Genomic DNA, 19299 nt, shown 5'->3' with positions numbered 1-19299 from the left:
CCCTCAAAGGGAACCTTCATATTTAATTTGATTCTATTTAAAAGCATTATGTCATTAATTAGATCCTTGCTAGATCTAATCTAGGGAGTTTACTAGATCATGTTTTATCTGCTGATGGTGAACCTAAAGCAATGAGGTGGTGAATACTTTCTAAAAGAAGCATTCAGCAGCTCCACTGAGCCACAAGGGAACTGAGCCCATTCAAGTATCCATTATTTTGCCTGAAAGATAAATTGCAAGAGCTGTGTTGATTTCTTTGGTCAAAAACTTACGAGTCTGCAAATCTGTGTATTCAAAACTGGTTTTGCTTTTGCTATGATGAATCCCTTCATTATATTCTTGCAAATACTCATTCATGTAAGGCCTTTTTGTTTTTGACTGATTCATGAATAAAGATACATATTCAAAATTTTAGTTCCAAGGACTATGCAGGAATCCACAGTTAAAGCATTCATTTAGTTAATTATTTGTGATTCTAGTGCAAATATCGTAAGTGCTGAAAAGACTAAAAGTGACTTAGTGGTTCACTTTGTGAAACCACAAACCTGAAATTGTGAAAGGAAATACTTAGAGATAACTAATACTTCTGGGAATTAAACCTGTTCACAGCTGTTGCAGAGATGAAGAGCTAGCATTGCTACTTTAAATTCAATTTGATTAAATACGTACATCCCCAAGATTTTCTCTCCCCACCATCCTTCTGACCAGCAAGGGCTGTGACAGGTTCATAGAGCACTAAACTGAATGCCAGATATGCTTACACTTTCTATCTTTGGTTTAAAGTCTATCCTAAAAGTCTTTAAGTCTTGTATGTGTAACTCAAGATCCATTTACATCCTATCATTCTCTATTATTATTCCCATCAAAACATTTTCTGTTTTGGCAACCCTAACATAATATTTGATAACAGTTTGGTTTTGGACTTATTTTGTTTTTCCTCTCAAGATTGATGAGCTATTTTAGTAGCTCAGACATTTTGAAAGGCATGAATTACAGAGGCAGAAAGTTAAATTTCATTTTCCTATCTCAGAGCATACATCAATATACATTTTTGATCCTGCATTCTAACAGTATCTTCCAGCAGCACTTCTTTCCATAGTGATTTTGTTTATCAGTAAGCTTCAGGGTGGCTTGTCCAGCTACCTTACTATCAGCCACAGAGTTCATGCATTTGTGTCTCCTGGAACAGCAGTCTTTGATGCTCTGCACTATTTGGCATGCTAGCAAGGAAAGGGGAGAAATAATCACCACAACTAGCACCTCATGTACCATTCTGGCCAAACAGAACTCAAATTCCACACTGCTGCCAGTGGCACGTGCCTCAGAGACTTCTGGTGGACAACATCTGAAGAGCATGTGTACTAAAAGAAAATAGGAAGTCACGAGGACATAAATACTCACTTAATTGCTGAGGCTAATCATAACCAACAGATATATTACATGACCAGTGAGGCTCAGGACACACAGACAATTCCCACATTGAAAGGGGAAGATGGGGTGGAAGATGGCTTGTGGGTGAGTCCGCAATTCAGTTTAGGTACATTATGTATCACCTAATAAAAATTGGCATGGTCTCATTGTCATCTCTATGGTCAGTGTTTCTCTCCCTATCTGCAAAGAATTTTCTCTCATATTTTTCCTGATAGTTTTTAATGAGTAAAATGGTAGTATGTATTTTATGTTCAGTTATAAAAGTAGGGCCTTGTACCTAAAATGATGACCAAACTGCAGAAAGATATTTCTGTCAGCAAGTACTTTCTTTTTTGTGTGTAAAGTAACTCCTTTAAAAATCTTAAATTTCTGACCATACATTCTTTTCCTCACTTAGCCACTGACAATTTGTTTGCCTCTACTTTTGCTTGGTAGGTTTGAAGTAATCATCAAACAGATCAAAATATGTTATCTTCCTTCTCTTCAAACATACCTACTTCTTGCTTGTTGCTTTTTAATTCCTTTGCTAAAATTGCAAGCCAGGAAAGCACGTCATTAGTGGCCATACACAAAACCAGTATGTGTATGTCATTACTACTGAAGGCACCATATACAAAAGGCTTTCAAGTGTATGAAGAGCAAACAAAAAAAAGAAAAATTAATTAAAGTAATTAGTGTTCCTCCCAATTCTAGGTATTTGTATAGAAATACCATTTGCATTTGTAAATTATATCCCACTCTCCACTGACATGGAAATTTCATGTTAAAAGGGTTATTTTAATCAGGTGTACTGACTGAGAACAGGAATCATCATAAAAGATAATCTTCATACCGGGTAAGTCTGAAAAGGCAGGTAGTGTCCTCAGAGGAACTAACGAGGTTAACCGAGGGACAGAGCTAAGCAGCTTTCAACCTCAGTTATTTTCCTCTGTATACTCCTAGATCTGTGATTCTATCAAAATGAGTACATCAGTTCCATTTACTATTCATGAATTTCATAAAAAGAATAAGAATGTATGAAACAAAGTATCACTGAGAATGAACTGAGGATAATTTAATCAGTTAAAAAGCAACTAGAAAAATGGTGTTGCCTTCTACGTGGCAAACCAGAAAGATATCTCACACTTAGCAGTAACATAATTTCTTTAAAAAATTATTAGCTTTTTAAGCAACCTAACATCTCATAACATCTCATTCATTATTTTCTCATTAGTCCTTTCAAATTAGAAGTATCAAGAGAAATAGATATTGAAGACTATCAGGGATATCACAAATTAACTTTGAAAGATGAAAGAATATTTTCAGAAAAAGTTTAGGAAATAGAGAAAGACAACATTGCTGTTACATCTTATTGAGAAAAATACATTAGTTATATTAAAACCTTATTTTTCAGGCCTAACTTATACAGCCTTCCTAGGGTTTACTGCAAATTCCATTTCATAAATTTAAAACTTAGCATACTCTTCCACATAAAGCAAAGACTGTTTAACCTTATGATTGTTGGTTTTTACCAGAATTATATATTCAGTTAAAGATGTAAAACACCTCAACTAAAGGCTTCTTTCTCCTTTAGCAGACACAAGGAACAATTTTTCCTGCTCCAAATTTTAACCCTATTATGGATGCTCAGGTGCTAGGAGGAGCCCTACAGGGAATTAGTAAGTATCTTGACTGATTCTAACACATCTGTTATTTCAGAATAAGGCAAATATATATATATGTATATATACTCAGAGTATTAAAAGCATCACCACATATGTGTTGATTCTCAAAAGGTATCACAGTAAGACTCACTGGTGCTGTCCAAATAAGTTATGTGTTTGCAGGAACTCAGATATGATTAAGATTAAACTAAAACATATACCAACACTTATAGTAGTGAATGCTTTCCTTCAGAAAAATAGAATTTTATGTTATGTCACTACAGTGAATGACAAAATCAGAAATTTTTAATTGTAACTTCAACAATTAGCTATTAACAGAAACTGTTATATCTTTTAAATAGTAGTAATCAAGAAATAAAAATAAATGGAGAAGACATTTTTAAAGTATTGACTACCTTTTCCTCTGGAGCAATTTTTGCTTTCAGTCTATGGATGAAAAAGAAGTGTTTTTCACTGCTATTCCTCTGCATTTTCCTCTGTTCCTTTCCTCTGATTTTTTCTGGTTTCCTGTTGAACAAAGTTGGTATTGCTGAGGATCTGAAAGATTTTTTTTTGCACTATCATGTGAAACATTTTCCTCAAATTAAGATTTTGCATGTATCACAATTTTTATATCTCTCAGGATTTTCACAAGGTTGTACAGCACCAAATCCTGCATTCTGTTTGCAGTTTGTTTAAAGGAAAAGTGGAGAATTCAGTCTCGATGACTAATGAAACGCTGTAATGGATATTACTAAGAACAACAAGAATTAGCTTTTTTTGATTAAGTTCACTACAGGTGAAGTTTTATTTAAACATTTTGCTAGACTTCAAATAGCACTTTTAATGCAATGTTGCTAACATGACAGTATAAAGATGATTCTCGTCATTTCCTATTGTAAATACATATGCACTAACCCTACTTTAATTTACCTAGCAAAGTACATAGACCAAAGTTCTAGTTTCAAAGAGAACTGGCAAAATATGATGTTCAGCTTATAATAGTTTAAGTCTCCATAGTCTTTACAGGCACTGACACCTTTGGCCCCAGGTTTTGCATACAACATTCATTCTTGTAAGGAGGATTAGTCACGTTATTCCACTGATACCAGTGGTATTACAAAAACGAGCGAAGTTATTTAGGCATTTAAATATTCATAATAAAATGACAAAATAATTTTCAGAATATGTTAATCATTATCTTCTTTTCCTAAGCAGCTAATACTGATGAGTTATGAAAGTTTAGCTCTAAGGTATAGTGACCAAGCAAAAAAAGCATAGGCAACATTCAACAAAATGCACTCAGAAAGTGATTTTTAAAATAAAATATTCCTTAAAACTTCATCATTTATCTTTTATAGTTCCTCTGAACATATCTTCCAGTTTTTCAACAAATGGTCTGAATTTGTCATTCCCATTGAAGAGGTCCCTAATCCTGAAATGACAATTTAATCAATATCAAGAGGGCATAAAAGTATGACTTCCCAGGCTCAGCCACAAATTCTTCTCATATGCCTAGTTCTGAACAGATGAAAGCTGTTATCTGTTTTATTGATGCTTTCAAATCCATTTTGCTTGAGAGAGATGGTGATGCATCTCGTAATAACATAGACTCCACTATTTGCTGGTATTATGCCAGCAAGTGAAAGGTACATAAGCAAAGCAAATATCATTGATTTGGTAAATACCAGTGGGATATTAATCTGTTGGTCTATTTTTTTCAAGAAATTAGGTTAATGTTTTTGAACAAAACATGAACAATCACAAGCCTAAGTAAATAACACTTTGTTAATTTAGAGTCTGTGTCATGTTTCTCTTTCAGGTTGTGAAAAAGATGTGTTGATTGACATCCTAACGCAGCGCTGCAATTCACAGCGGCTTATGATTGCTGAGGCATACAGAGACATGTATGGCAGGGTATGACAGATCCACTCTGTACTTTCCTTACTTCTGTCTCCAGTGCAGTCGGTCAGTCCTTCTCTCAGGTCAGTCACTGGAGTCAAAAACCTGGCGGACAGCTGGCTGGCGCCAACAGACTGGCACACAGTTCCCCTTCCCTAACTATCACTACCTCTGAAGTTTTCAAAATGTCATTTATACAGCAGAATTTCTGCCACACAATTAGGAAAAAATAAATAAATAAAAAAAAAAAAGGACACACAAAGTTCCTTCTATAGCTCATTCTGTTCCTTTGATGACCAAGCAAGAATTTTTGGAAAGACTTAATCCTTCCTCTGGTTTGGGGGAAACATAACATGTTGTGGGGAGAACATATTTTCTGCAATACTTTTTCCAAGTCTTTAGAAACATAATAAAAGAATATTCTATTTGGGTTGAAACACCAAAAAACCACCATACCACCAGTTACAGGGAGCTGGATTTTTACGCACTCACTGATTAGTGTTCTCAACTCAAGCACAGACATTCTCAGACCTTACACCATGCAACCCTACCCAGACAGTAAGCATAGTACTTGTCTGAGCCACTTAATGTTAAATCTATGATTCTTTGAAAGGTGTTTCAAAATTTTTAATGTATTGTATCTAAATTTATCATATTTAAAACAAGGTCTTTTTTAATGTTTGGACTACTGAACAGTTAAAGGTTTGTGTTATTAAAACATACAAAAAGCCCATCAGAAGAACAATGCAAGTTCTCAAATGTACAAAAAGAGATAGATACCTTGATCCCATTTCCAGATCTACTATCGGTAACTAAAAGATTATCACTGACTACAGAATATACCTTGTAAAAAAAACAGAACCAGCTCCATGATTCAGACATACACAGCCTTTAAAATTCAGCAAAAACAATTAGGAAATATTGATCATGACAAATTAGAGTTGTCTTTTCTTATTTTTTATACTTAACTTTCCTTAGTTCTGATTGCAGGGGTACTTTTTAATTAGTACCCATTTGTATTATGAACCCATTTTCCCACAGGCATGTTGTCATAAGTGAAATATCTTAATGAATTAATTTCTATTCCATGTGTGAGTTAGTGGTTCTCAAATGCATCTAATGTGCATTCAGTGAAGACTCTGTGTTTCTTCATCATAAATCCAATTTTTAATGTGTAAGCATCCTCCTTCACTGCTACTCTAGCTACTAATTTCATAACACACAGATATATATCAAAACCAATGTACACACCTGTACAACAACAGTTTATATCATAGGAACCATTTCTGATACTCCTTTAATTTCAGACTTAGGTCAGAGCCTATCTGAGAGCTGCCCAGTGGGAAAAAATAAAAATTAAAATTAAAAAAAAAAAAAAGGAAAAGAGAAAAAACTGCATAAGGTTCCTCTTAATCAGAATCAGCAATTGTATAATAGTCAGGCTTTTGTCATTCTCAGTGTTTTGAAGGATGCTACTGGGAAAGGGGACAGTGGGAAGGAAACTCTCATCCATTAGTCAACTTACTGGCAAGTGAGTACTGAGACACAGCTGGGGGAGGAGGACAGCTTCCTTTTTATTTATCCAGCATCTGCCAGAAGTTGTGAATTCATTTTGAATATAATATATACATAAATTGAAGCACAGAACCTTTCAGTAAGTAATCCAAAGCAGATATTTTTATGCACAGGGAGCAATAAGGATGATTTCTTAAATTAGTCACATAGTGAATAACCCTGAAAAAAAGTAAAAGAAACCGCCTGCATGTTATGGGATTTGACTTCCATGGGCTTAGCTCCCACAGATTCACACAGGGACTATGCCAAGGGAAGCTGCAGATGCTCTACTGCGGTACTCAGGTTTCCAAGCCATTAAATAGTAGTTGCACTTTAACCCCTGAATTTTCTTCTGTATTCTAATAAAGCAAAAATCAACCAGCCTGTATGGTCTCCTTGCTTGTGTGTCTACTGCCATCTCACATGTACTAAAAGGAGTAGGAACTATTTTTAAAAAGATTTTTGTTACATAATTTTCTCTAGAATTCATCTCAGACAGTTCACCTTCATTTGTCTTGGACAGTTCATTCATTTACAAAGAAAAGTGCTAATATTTTTAAGCTGTCTTTGTGAAGTGTGACTGTTGAAATAATCCTGTTAATGCATTTTTTTTCTTTTCAAGGATTTGATAACAGACCTAAAAGAGAATCTCTCTCATCACTTCAAAGAAGTCATGGTTGGCCTGATGTATCCACCTGCCTCCTATGATGCCCATGAGCTCTGGCATGCCTTGAAGGTACATCTCTAATTAAGAATTACTCAGACACATGGTCACCAATTATATTACTGAACATAAGTTTAATTGATGTTTTATATATTTAAATGGTTGATAAACAGCTGGAAAGGTACTTCACAGTACACTAGGATATGAGAGCTAGGGGAAGTTTATTTATTGGTATGCTGAAAACAGCAAAAATTATATCCTAGTCATGCAACAAATACACCTGTGGTAAACTGGGTAACTGAAGATATAGTTTTACGGGGAAATATAAGGCCCTGATCTTGCAAGCGTTCTTGTATGTTACTTACAAAATTCATTTGAATAGCTGCATTAAATACTGGCTATGAAATTATTCCACATAGAGGTTCCTGTATTTTATTTGGGTGGGTATTTTGGGAAAGGACAAGGTAGCAGCACCCACCAGTTTTATCCCATGTCCTGGCCCCAGTGCCATAAACTAAGGCTTTACCTCTGAAGAGACCAATACTTCCTTGGCAAAGCGTGTATTTAAATAAACACTTAAAACTACCCTGTGACAAAGCAATGATCACTCCACTCAAACTGAACCGATTGCACATTTTCAAGAAAAAATAAAAATAAAAATAAAAATAAAAAATAAAAATAAAAATAAAAATAAAAATAAAAATAAAAATAAAAATAAATAAAAATAAAAATAAAAATAAAAATAAAAATAAAAATAAAAATAAAAATAAAAATAAAAATAAAAATAAAAATAAAAATAAAAATAAAAATAAAAATAAATAATCCTTTTCTTCCCAGGATCTGAGCCAGTGTTCCTTAAAGACAGAAGCACCACACAGTACTGGTGTTCATACTCACTTCAGCTTGCCTGAACACTTGCTGCGCATGTATGCTCAGTCTTTGCATCCGATTTCTTTCAGCAAATCCTGAATTCTTACTCAAGCTCTAAAATTCTTCCCATTATGTTTCTGTCAACAATAGCCTTGCTTCCTTCCCCACTTACTTATTAGCATACGTGCTGAAATTCAGAGTAAGTAGGAGTATATTTGCAGTACAAGGTTCTACTATTAATTTAAAGTCAATTTCTATTTAAAAAGGTAGAGCTTGCAGAGGTGTACCATACCCTGCTCCAGCAGAAACTGCTATTCTTTTATTACATCTAATATATGCATTGCTGTTTTCTGAAAGCTGTGGTTTCTAATGAGATCTTTTCATATTTACGTCTTTCTACATAGGGAGTAGACACAGAAGAAAACTGTCTAATTGACATATTAGCCTCAAGATCAAATATGGAGATATTCCAGATGAAAGAAGCCTACTTAATGCGTAACGTATTTTACAAGTGTACAGTAGCAGCTGTAATATGTGTATTAGCCTGGATATATTAGCATGAGGGACGGAACTGAACTACAAGAATGACTTTTCAATGCTAACTGGTTCCCTTCTTCCCTCTCCCTCCTCATAACTATATTTTAAAAGGTAAAGCAAAATGTTTAAAATTCAAAATATGACACAGTATTTTTGAGATTCATTGCTGCCTATTGCGTTTGAAATACCTGGCAGCCACATTTGGAGATTTTCAGAAACTTTGGGCACACTTTTTCAAAAGAAGCACACGAACAGTTTTTCTCAGAAAGTGCTTTCTCAGGCTGAAATCTGAACTCACCTTCTCTGAGGGGGCGTTTCCCAGTATCCCACCATCAGACAGCAGCAGCAGTGGCAGGGCTGCCAGGGCAGTGGCTGAGGCCCCCAGGCAGGGCAGAGCCCCTCTGTGGTTACGTCCATGTGGAGCCTGCATGGGTTCTTGTGCAATTATCACCTTAGAAAATGGGCACGTATTTGCAGCCTATTTATTTATCCTTTGTTTGCTAATCCTCATTAGTAATATTCAGAGCATGTTCATTTTTGATTTAGATTACACATTTTTGTTTTAACCTAGAATATAATAACGATCTTCAACAAGATATCGATTCTGAGACTTCAGGTCACTTCAGAGACACGCTTATGAACCTTGCTCAGGTACTGTAAAACAAACAGCATGGCATATTTATTAAAAATCAGAGCAACTTTTGATACTATTTGAGAAGCCTTAAATACTAAAGTGACTGCAGCTCAAGTTAGCTCAACAGGGATACACTTCTGAAAAAGAGAGGGGAAAGAGCAGATGAGGAAGAGAACTGGCATTACTTCATTTACTTCGACTTTGACTTTGGTTTTCAGATGGAGGCAAAAGTCAACAGCATATTTTATTAGTAAGTCCCTGGATATTCAGCTGCTGACCTTCTGGTCCATCTGTCTCATCTCAAAATGAGTCTAAAAATGAAAATCTCTTTTGTATATGAAAGTAAAACTCTGTTTTCTCTGTTGTCAGAATATGTTTCATCATCCAGCCTAGGCATTTTGCAAAAATGGAGATATATCCACACTGGCCTATGAAAGAATGTATTATGCAGTTCCCTGTTTTAAACATTACGTTCTTTGTACTACTGCACATACTAAAACATAGTATGTGTACATGCAGGCACAAGAATTCTCACTATCACACACCAACATTTGCGGTATTACCAGTTTGCAGTTTTATGCTGCAAAGCTGTTCATCCTTGTGAGATCGTGATCTCCTGTTCTCATTGAAGTCACCATGCTCAGTATCTTTAAAATGTATTGTAAACCAGAAAAACAAATAATGGCAAAACAAATGTCAGCAAATAACAGCATACATAAGGTATATCTGTATTTCTCTATGTGTTTGTCTGTTTGGGGAGAACATTTCTTACTAAGATTTGAAATGACAGTAGGCTTCACTGAGGTACAGAGATAAAAAGCTGATGTTTCAAAGGTAGAAGCTAAAAACAGGCAATATTTTCTAACATTGGAGTACTTTTCCCTCTAATAATGAAAAGTCTTCCATGCTTAAAAAATGAAGAGCTACAGATTAGGCAACCTCACTTCTCACCTTTACTAAAACCATGGGAAATTTTTACTTGTCAAGAGAATAAATTTAAAATAAATTATCTCAGACTAAATTATTAGTCTTTGTTAAACCACAGATATTCATGAAGAGGCCTGATATCGGCAACTTTGTAAATAAGATCTAATGGTTATTTGTTTCAAGATAAGGAACAGTTGCAGGAAATTACAGCTTTACTAACCTATACTGTGTATTTTATATTTATTAATTGACTCATCCATGTCTGGATATGGTCTTATATTAAAAGTCAGTGATATTTTCAGTGAAGAATATCCTTTTTCATTCTAGTACTATCCAACTTAAAGATTATTCTATAGCAACTTTTCCAATGCATTGTTTTCTTTCCAAAGCCCGTTGCTTTGATTTCTGTTAAATCCTGGGACTGATGACACACACATCTAATTGCAAACAGAAGTCAATATGCTTCACACGTAGAGAGCAAACGACTCAACTGCTATAGTGTCGTAATTACAGTTCTGATATCCACACTGAGGCACATTAGAATTTACAGAAATCAGCCATCAGTCAGTGTATTGCAGCAAAATCCTCCAGAAGGAAATGGTTCTGGAATAGTCAGTTCTTCCTAAACAAATTAACAGAGTTACAATTTCAGGTTAATTTAAATTATTGCATGATACAAAGAGAAGATTTTAATTCTAATTCTCTTTGGGTATGAATTGAAATATGATCATTTTCTATAATTTAAAAAATAATTACACATATTATGGGATTCTCCAGCAAAACTATGCCAAGAGTAGTCACTATTAAATGTTACTGGGGAAAGTGGGCATTTGACTCATGTAGGGTAATATTTCTCTTATGTTATTGTTCACTTGCCTGTCTTTTTTCCCTGCATGTATGTAACTTCATGCAGTCATTCCAGCATGATTTCCTTCAAGTAATTTATCCCGTTACTAGGAATTCCACTCTTTGTTGTGTGAAATTATTACAATTTCATTAAAATACAAATTAACATTTTTAACAGGAAAGAACTACAAATCAGTCATTCTACGAGTTGTCAAACAATTTCCTATTCTTACTTAGACAATTATTATAAGCAGACAAAAATTGCCATTATTTGATGTGTTTGCTCCTACAGTTTGTGCAGGGAGAAAAAAACTGAGAAATTCTTCTTCTGGCAATATGCCTATTGATAAGAAATAAGCAGTGAATGGCAAATGCTACTTTTATACTTGTTTTCCCCTCGCAGTTACATATTATTGTAAGCAATGTAACATTCATAGCACTGGCATGGGGGTAGTAAGGTAAAGTCTTACTTAAAATCAAACTAAAAATGGGATATTTATGGGGACAGTTTATCCACTTCCACGTTTTTTTCCTCTCATAAGACTGTCATTCCGGAGTTCCTCTGCTTACAAGAAATGAAGACATAAAATAACAACTTGAAGATATTTTCTATGGTTGCAAATTCAACTCTTTAATACACTGACAGTGTAAAAATCTGTGTGTGGTATCTCAAGAATCACATCACAGCATCATATAGAGAAAACATCATCTTCCTACATTTAGGATTAAACTTTTGAATAAAATGATTTATTTTTTTTTTCCTCAGGGAACAAGGATGGAAGGATATGCAGATCCTTCTTCAGCTGCTCAGGATGCAATGGTAAATACAGTCACATGTGGGCTTCTCAAACATAAAAAAAGAACAAATGCAAATGTTGAAAAGTGATTTAGGACTGACTTAAAATCTTCTGCATTTTTTCATTTTTTCTGGCATAATAGATTCTATGGGAAGCATGTCAGCGGAAAACAGGCGAACACAAAAACATACTGCAAATGATTCTCTGCAACAAGAGTTACCAGCAGTTGTGGATGGGTAATCCAGCAGTTCAGCTGCTTGAACACACAGTGGAAAGGAAAAATCTGACTTGCTAATAAAAGCATGGTTTACATACCAGGAAGCTCAGTGTGCAGCAGAGTACTAGCCTGAAACCTAAGTTTGAGCTCTTGGAGCTCTCAGAATCCCACTGACGTTAATGGGATTTTGGAAGTAATGCAAAATGGAACTTTCCTGATGCCTGCAGACAGCTGTAGATACAACAGATAGACATCAGAATGCCTAATAAAAGAGACAAGAATGCATGGCCAAAGAAAGACAATAGGCTAGGGCTGCACTCTGTGCAAACAACACAGCATGAGGAGGCAGATTTTTTCTATCTATTTTTCTTGTTTTTCCTAAGTAGCTCTTAGCTATGAGTGAGAACACTTTGGGAGACCCACCTCGGGAGAGCCAGTCGGAGTATTCTCAAAAAATGTTTGTATGTCAAAACACATTGCAGTGTTGAAGCATTTCCACAGAAGTTTCGAAGAAGTTTTTGATGGGTGAACTTGCAAGATCCACATCTGCTCTCATAATGAGGATACACAAACACAGGAACATACTGGGAAATTTTATTTAAAACTATATAGTCAGACAAAATTACAGATTGAAAAAAACTTCCATTATAGAAAAGAGACATCTGTTTGGTGACAAGTTTGAGATGTCTTTTGCTCTGCAATGGAAAAAAGTCCGCTTGGTGACAAGTTTGTCGTTGTGCACCTAGCCCTATTTCTTATGCCAGCTTACAACAGCAGCTTAGAACTACTTTGCTGTCATGGAGCAAACAAAGAATTCCTCTATCGTGACTTCTGTAAGGCTGGTGATGGTGGTATTAATGCAACATAATACATCTGGCTATGCTCTGTGTCCAAGAGATTTGAAGACTATGAGATGTAGTTCTCCTTAAGTTCTGTAGTGGGCAGTGAGCTGAAAGTTCTCCTGCTCTCCTAAAGCTCATGTACGCACACCCTGTATATTTGTATCTGTAAGTCCACGTGCTTGCATTATCCAAAGAGTGTACATGTCTGGATACTGACAAGTTCTATATATCATGTGCTTCTCATAATCTTTGGACCTTTGGCCAGTTTTAGCCAAGATGAGCATGGAAGATATCTTACTGACACAAAATTCTTACAAGTTTCGTAAGCACAGGTTGGTAGAGAATTTAATAGAGCTCCCTGTTGAAAAATAGGGTTTGGTGTGCATTCATTTTAAACCTATCTGGAAAATCTAAGGAGAGAGTGTCTTGGAAGCCAGGTTTCAGGCTACTCATTTAGATTGCCTTACTTGGGGTATATAAACTTAATGAAACATTGAAAATAAATGGAGAAAAAAAAATAAAGTCAAGAGTTATAATACTGGGGTGAAGGAGGAAAAAAGGGAAGTTGATCGCTGTTAATGAACAATAATAAAGGAAGATTTTTTCCCCAAGTTTTTCAGGAGTTCCAAAATATCTCTGGGCAAGACTTGGTAGATGCCATTAATGAATGTTATGATGGATACTTTCAAGAATTGCTGGTTGCAATAGGTAACATAAAAATATTATTTTATAATAGCAGTAATCTCTTAATAAATATCTAATATGACATATTAGATAGAACAACACTTTTCTTTTTCTGATGTTTTTCTCCACTTTACTCTCCTATGCTGTGTAATTAGAAGTTTCAGAGATAATTAGAAAAGGGTATTTGAACAGAATTACTGTTCCATATTTGTGTAAAACTAAAAATGTGTATATGCAGCACGAGATTCTGACTGAGCAGAACTAATAACTGTTCTTGATATGATAATAAATTTTGTGTGATCGACGATAGATGCATTAGCAACTGATTGCACATACATTAAATCATTGGTGAAATTTGTCAGGAGTTTCACTGGTATACAAACAAGCATTAAGCTTTATGTGCCTTTGTTTTGCATTTATAGAATAAGGTTCATAATATTTCTATGCCAATATCATATGAGAGTATCCACTGGTATTTAATAAGCCCTCCTATGCAAAAGTAATGAGTACCCATGCAAAATAAGTACCAGACTTTGACTTAACCGATAAATGTAATCATGTTTGTGAAAACTGGTAGCATAAGTTTAAGCTGAGTCATAGGTAGCACTACCCAGGCCAACAGAAATGATTTTATAATAATCTTATATTTACCTGTTGTAATTTCTCTCCTAGTTCTCTGTGTTCGTGACAAGCCTTCCTACTTTGCTTATAGGCTTTACAATGCAATTCACGTAAGTAGTCTTCCATGTAGAGCAGCTTCCCTATTTTTTGTTTGCTTGTTTACTCTTAAACAAATACTTACAAATCAATCTGTTCAATCTTTACAGTGTGATCGTGTGTTTTAAAACTTTTGGTACCTAGATAAATTTCGTAGCAGTAGTGCCTACACAACAGTTAGGATTTAACAGTAACAGTAGTAGGTTAAATATTTAGATTTTTTTACAAAGATATGTGTGGTAAATGCCTTTTTCTTTTCTTCTTTTTTTTTTTTTGTTTTTAACTGAAAGCTTTTATTTTCTCTGGACTGTATCTCCACCTGCTGTGCAGAACTGGATATGCACTTTTCATACTATGCTATTTTTGGCTCTAGAGATTTAATAAGTATCACAAGTAACTAAATTACAAATTACTGTTACAAGAAAACAAATTGCCATATTTTCTTGTGGGCCTCTATGTATACATGCAGATTCTTCTATCTTTGTGTGTAAGTACTAACACACTAAACAAAATGAGTGCCAAGATGAAACGTAGGCCAATGCAAAGAAACACCTACAAACAATTCCTACAAGAGGTCACTGAAGATATTTCCATTTGGTTTTCATTCATCAGTGAAAATAATGAGGCAGTCATTAGTGGAAATAATGAGACATTATGTTATATAAAAAAAATAAAATGTAACCTTTTAAGCATAGTCTTTTAAATATTATCTTCAGACGACGGTGGTAAAAACAGGCCATGGGTAAAATGTTACGAATCATTTTAGAACATGGATGGCAAAGATGGGATTCAAGCCAGTACCATCGAGCAAAACTATTGAGCAACATTTCAACAGGGCCCCAAGTACCCTCTTCCAGATGCTGCTGCTACTGCTGTCAGCTCTTTTGATCAGACCTGTGGCAGCAAAGAACCAAGGAAAATCCTGCAGGCAGAGAGGAAGAGGCTGTATTTTGAGTGATCAAAAGAGGATTCTGGCACATGCCAAGAAGTGTTGCCAAAAGTACCAGGAAATACCAGCTAACAGAAAAAGTAATGTTTCTCAAAGGTCCTGTATCAAGACTACTTTTCAGATTAAAATCTCATTTTAAAATTTAAAAAATATCATGCAGATAGTTTTCTTCAGTATTATATTCAGATAATGTGTGTAATGCATTCAGATAACTTGAAAAAGTTTTGAAGGACTAAGAATAAACATCTGCATCTTGTTTTAATTAGTATCTTTCTCTGTTTTCACAAACTTTTTTAATGAACATGGATAATTCTTGGAAGAAATGCAAGAATTTCAAATTTCATATTTCAAGCTATGCCCAGATTACACCAAAAGCTTTTTACACATCCATTACAGTACAACATAAAAAAAACCCACACAGGATTCTAATGCTTGAAATCATAGTCCGTAGTGGTTTATAGGAAAGATTTTAATCTATCCAGCAAGTGTGTATCAAATTCTCCATACACAGCTATTTTAACATCACTTATTACTTGCCTTTTGGGGAACAAGATTTCAATATGAATAGCTAGACAATAAAAGTACCCATTTGGCTCTACACAATCTAAATTGGTAAACAGGACCCACAAATTAATTTTGATTACTTTTATTGCCACTAGATGTCTCCATTCTCCATATGACCACAACGTGAAAATTTGTTTAGAAACAATTAAAATATAACACAGCTGAATACAAGCTAAGTTCTAAATCAGTGGTTAAAAAATCTCACTGAATTCACACTGGGGAGCAGCTGTTGTGAAACAGATTATTGGCTTTAATATAGGTTGACTGAACTCCATAATGAAGTCACAACAGCTAACTACAAAACCTATTACCTATGACAACTGGCTAAAGTTCATGTTTTTTCTTTTTAAGAGGTTCAGTGCATAGTTAAGACACACTTATATGTGGGGAATCTCTGTTATTCACTAATATGAATTCTATTATTCATGCATGTGAACTCTGTAGAACAAAACCTTTCAAAGCCTAAACTCTAAAATCTAGAATATTTTTATGGGTGGTCTAATTCATCAGCTTATGCATTAAAAATTTGTATTATCATGTACAGATAGGCAAACACATACTGTCCAATTGCCAAGTTTCCTCACATCTTCTTTTCTTTTCAGGAGTTTGGATTCCACAATAAGACAGTCATAAGGATTCTCATTGCCAGGAGTGAAATTGACTTGATGAATATACGCCAACGATACAAAGAGAAATATGGCAAGTCACTCTTTCATGATATTAAAGTAAGTTTTTACACACTTTGCATATATTCAGCACAGGCAGCGTGTGCAGAGCCCTGCTGGAAAAGTACTGAGGGTTAATCTCTATTCACTACGATAGATTTAAATAAATAAATAAATAAATAAAAGTAATGTTTCATATCCTTAACACATCTTTTCAGTGCCTCAGGCTGACCTTGGCAAATAAGCAGTGGATTCTCAACTCACTCTCACCCTCCCCAGTAGCAAGAGGGGGAAATAAAACAGGGCAGGATATTCTGAGGAATATCTTGCATGAAAGATTTCTTACACTAATCGATACCATCTTCTTTTGCACTGTCCTGCAAGGTTACACTAATACCAGACTGTTGTTATCCTTTTCTGGTCTTATCCTGGGAGTTCAGGTGTCGTCCTTCAGAAAAACTTTTCCTCTTGTACTCTTGCTTCATACCGTAAATCATACCTTTTCAGACTGCTGAATTGTACAAAAATGACTCTTGCTAAGATGCTTTGCATTTTCCTTGTTGCTAAACTCCAATTGTAAGATGTGCAGTAGCTGTAAGAAGTTGCTCGTGATTTTTTGGTATTGAACTTGAGAAGCATTAAACTGAATTGATTGGACTTTTCAAAGGTGGATTGCTTGTAGGTGCCCAAGCAACCAAAGCCTGAGTTATGTGAAATTAAAAAATCTTGGCCCGGAATCCTTATAAAAACACTGTAATATTTTAGAAAACATTATAACTTCACTCTAGTCTTTGTCACACTTCACTCTAGTCTTGGTCACACACAAACAGAAGAAAAAATAAGTACAGTCAGAATTTTTTCTCTTGCAGCATTTTGCTTCAGGGCACTATGAGAGTGCTTTACTTGCTATCTGTGCTGGTGATGCTGAAGACTATTAATGAAGAAGATGATGGATTTTGAAGGCTGTATAAATCTATTTTAAATGGAAATTGAAGCTGTACACAACACACTGTAAGAGATACTTAATCTACACAATATAATAGAAAAATCAGTGCTATACATTTGTTAATTTTAAATCTTTCTTGAGCCGGAAAAAATATGTAAACAAACATTGTCAGGAACACAGCTTTCTCTCTATTTCTGCCTAATATTTCTGTTACTATAATTAAATGTAAATTAATGGAAGAACTAGTAAAAGAACTTTATGTAAGCATATATTTATCATTTAGACTTGCAACATCCCATACCTTAGACAATAGATGCCGAAGAACCTACTCACTGCTATTTTGGAGAGAAAAAACATTTTACTTTGTTTACTTTTAGCAGACAGATTTCCTCCTTTAAATGTTTTTTCCCCCTCTTCTTAAAGCTCAGATTTTATGCTCTCAAACAGTAGTTTTAGCTGCTTTCAAGCTAAGCATCTGTCCCAGTCTATTATCAGTCACTCACTGAAGAATACTTTTGTATTCTTTTTCATTTAGCACACATACTTAATGCATTTCCCTTTTTCTGTTTGAAACTAAAAAAAACTTAGAACCAAGTATTCTTGATTTAGTGCCATGCACTGAAGATCACTGGAAGAGGAAACATGGCATGGCCTTCTGCAAACTGACTCAGCATGCCGAATGATTCCATTTTGCAATTCCATTTGCATCACTGTCATTTAAATCATTAATTGAATATGGATATTCGGGGTGCTGAGGTATTCCTAGGGTGTCTCTTATGGTGTAATTCGTGAGCTGGCTAATAATGGGTAACACTTCACCTCCAAACGAGGTTCAAAGATACAGTGCTCCTGAACCCCAGCAAACGTAGTTTGAGAACATTTTGTGACAACTCATACTGAAGTGAATAAAGGTGGCAGAGCCCTGTCTCAAGTCATCATCCCAAAGGAAAACATAACACTTCCTAAAATATTTTGAGCCTATTCAGTCTATCAACTGTACCTTCTAGCCTATTTGTATCTCTTGTCAGTCTCTTACGTAAGGGATTTATAAGCAAGCGTAAATGAGGTAATATTACACTAAAGTCATTGTGCTGTTTTGTTTCATTTTTTTTGCCTGCATTTCAAAGTTTCCGGCTTGACATAAACCTTTGATTTAAAACAGGTACTGTGACTTTCTGCCAGTCTGGCTCAGTATGACTGAATAAAGCACTGCTATGAAAGTATATAAATATGTTTGTTTTCATGCTGTTTGCACCTACGTCTTTCCCCTCGGAAAATAATGTATTTTTAGTGTACCTTGTTTTTTTACAAATACTGACTTTAGGCTACAAAACTGCCAGCTTACAATAAATTTGAAATTTTAGTTGGGTCCCTCTTGAGTTGACAGAACTCAAAATTTTTGAAGTAGAAAATTGTTGAGCCAGAACTCTAGGTGGAAAGGACCTATGAGGAAAGTTAACTAAGTCCTAGAACAAGACAGAGATGTACGCTATGCCTATATGTTATCACTCCAAACTTATACTATGGTTTTGCCCTAAACTTAAGTTACACTCTGGTTTTGGAACTGTAGTCGCAGGTAGTTAATAACAGTCATGTCTCACCGCTGCGGAGCTCTAACACCGCTTTAACTCCGCATACTTGCAGGGAGGAGTAGGAACACCTCACAAGTGCCAACCTCTCCCTCACGCGGTGTGCCCCGCATATCGGCCTCCCCTCAGCGCCCACAGCCGGGGCTCCGCTGAGGAGAGCGCCCACAAAATGGCGGCGGCGGCGCTAGGGCCCGCCAGGCGCCCCGGCTCCCTCCGCCCCGCCCACGGCTAGCCCCCCGGCAGCCGCGCCCCGTTCTGACTGGAAGTCAGCCTTGTCAATCTCTCGCGTCCGCCAACCGCCACCGCGTCTCTCGATGTCCC

General features: G+C 35.6%; 1 protein-coding gene across 1 annotated transcript; it reads left to right on the top strand.

Annotated features, from left to right (window-relative positions):
• The first annotated feature begins 1315 nt into the window (after nt 1-1315).
• ANXA10 (annexin A10) lies at nt 1316-19179 on the top strand. Its single transcript, XM_083833616.1, has 12 exons — nt 1316-1515; nt 3005-3089; nt 4897-4991; nt 7153-7266; nt 8469-8559; nt 9173-9252; nt 11775-11828; nt 11948-12041; nt 13477-13572; nt 14221-14279; nt 16381-16503; nt 17313-19179. Exons 1-12 carry the CDS (start codon nt 1441-1443, stop codon nt 17379-17381), a joined length of 1035 nt encoding a protein of 344 aa, XP_083689742.1. The 5' UTR covers nt 1316-1440; the 3' UTR covers nt 17382-19179.
• Nucleotides 19180-19299: the final 120 nt, after the last annotated feature.

Source organism: Anser anser, assembly GCF_964211835.1.
Source record: "Anser anser genome assembly, chromosome: 4".
In the NCBI taxonomy this organism is placed as follows: Eukaryota; Metazoa; Chordata; class Aves; order Anseriformes; family Anatidae; genus Anser; species Anser anser.
The sequence above is the reverse complement of the archived record's forward strand: the minus strand, read 5'-3'. Positions and strand labels throughout refer to the sequence as shown.

Bases quoted from the DNA above. Each gene is read 5' to 3' on its own strand.
- ANXA10 (XM_083833616.1), top strand. From the start codon at position 1,441: ATGACCAGTGAGGCTCAGGACACACAGACAATTCCCACATTGAAAGGG. The intron at 4,992-7,152 runs GTATGACAGATC...TTTCTTTTCAAG, and splicing joins ACAGAGACATGTATGGCAGG to GATTTGATAACAGACCTAAA. The intron at 11,829-11,947 runs GTAAATACAGTC...CTGGCATAATAG, and splicing joins CAGCTGCTCAGGATGCAATG to ATTCTATGGGAAGCATGTCA.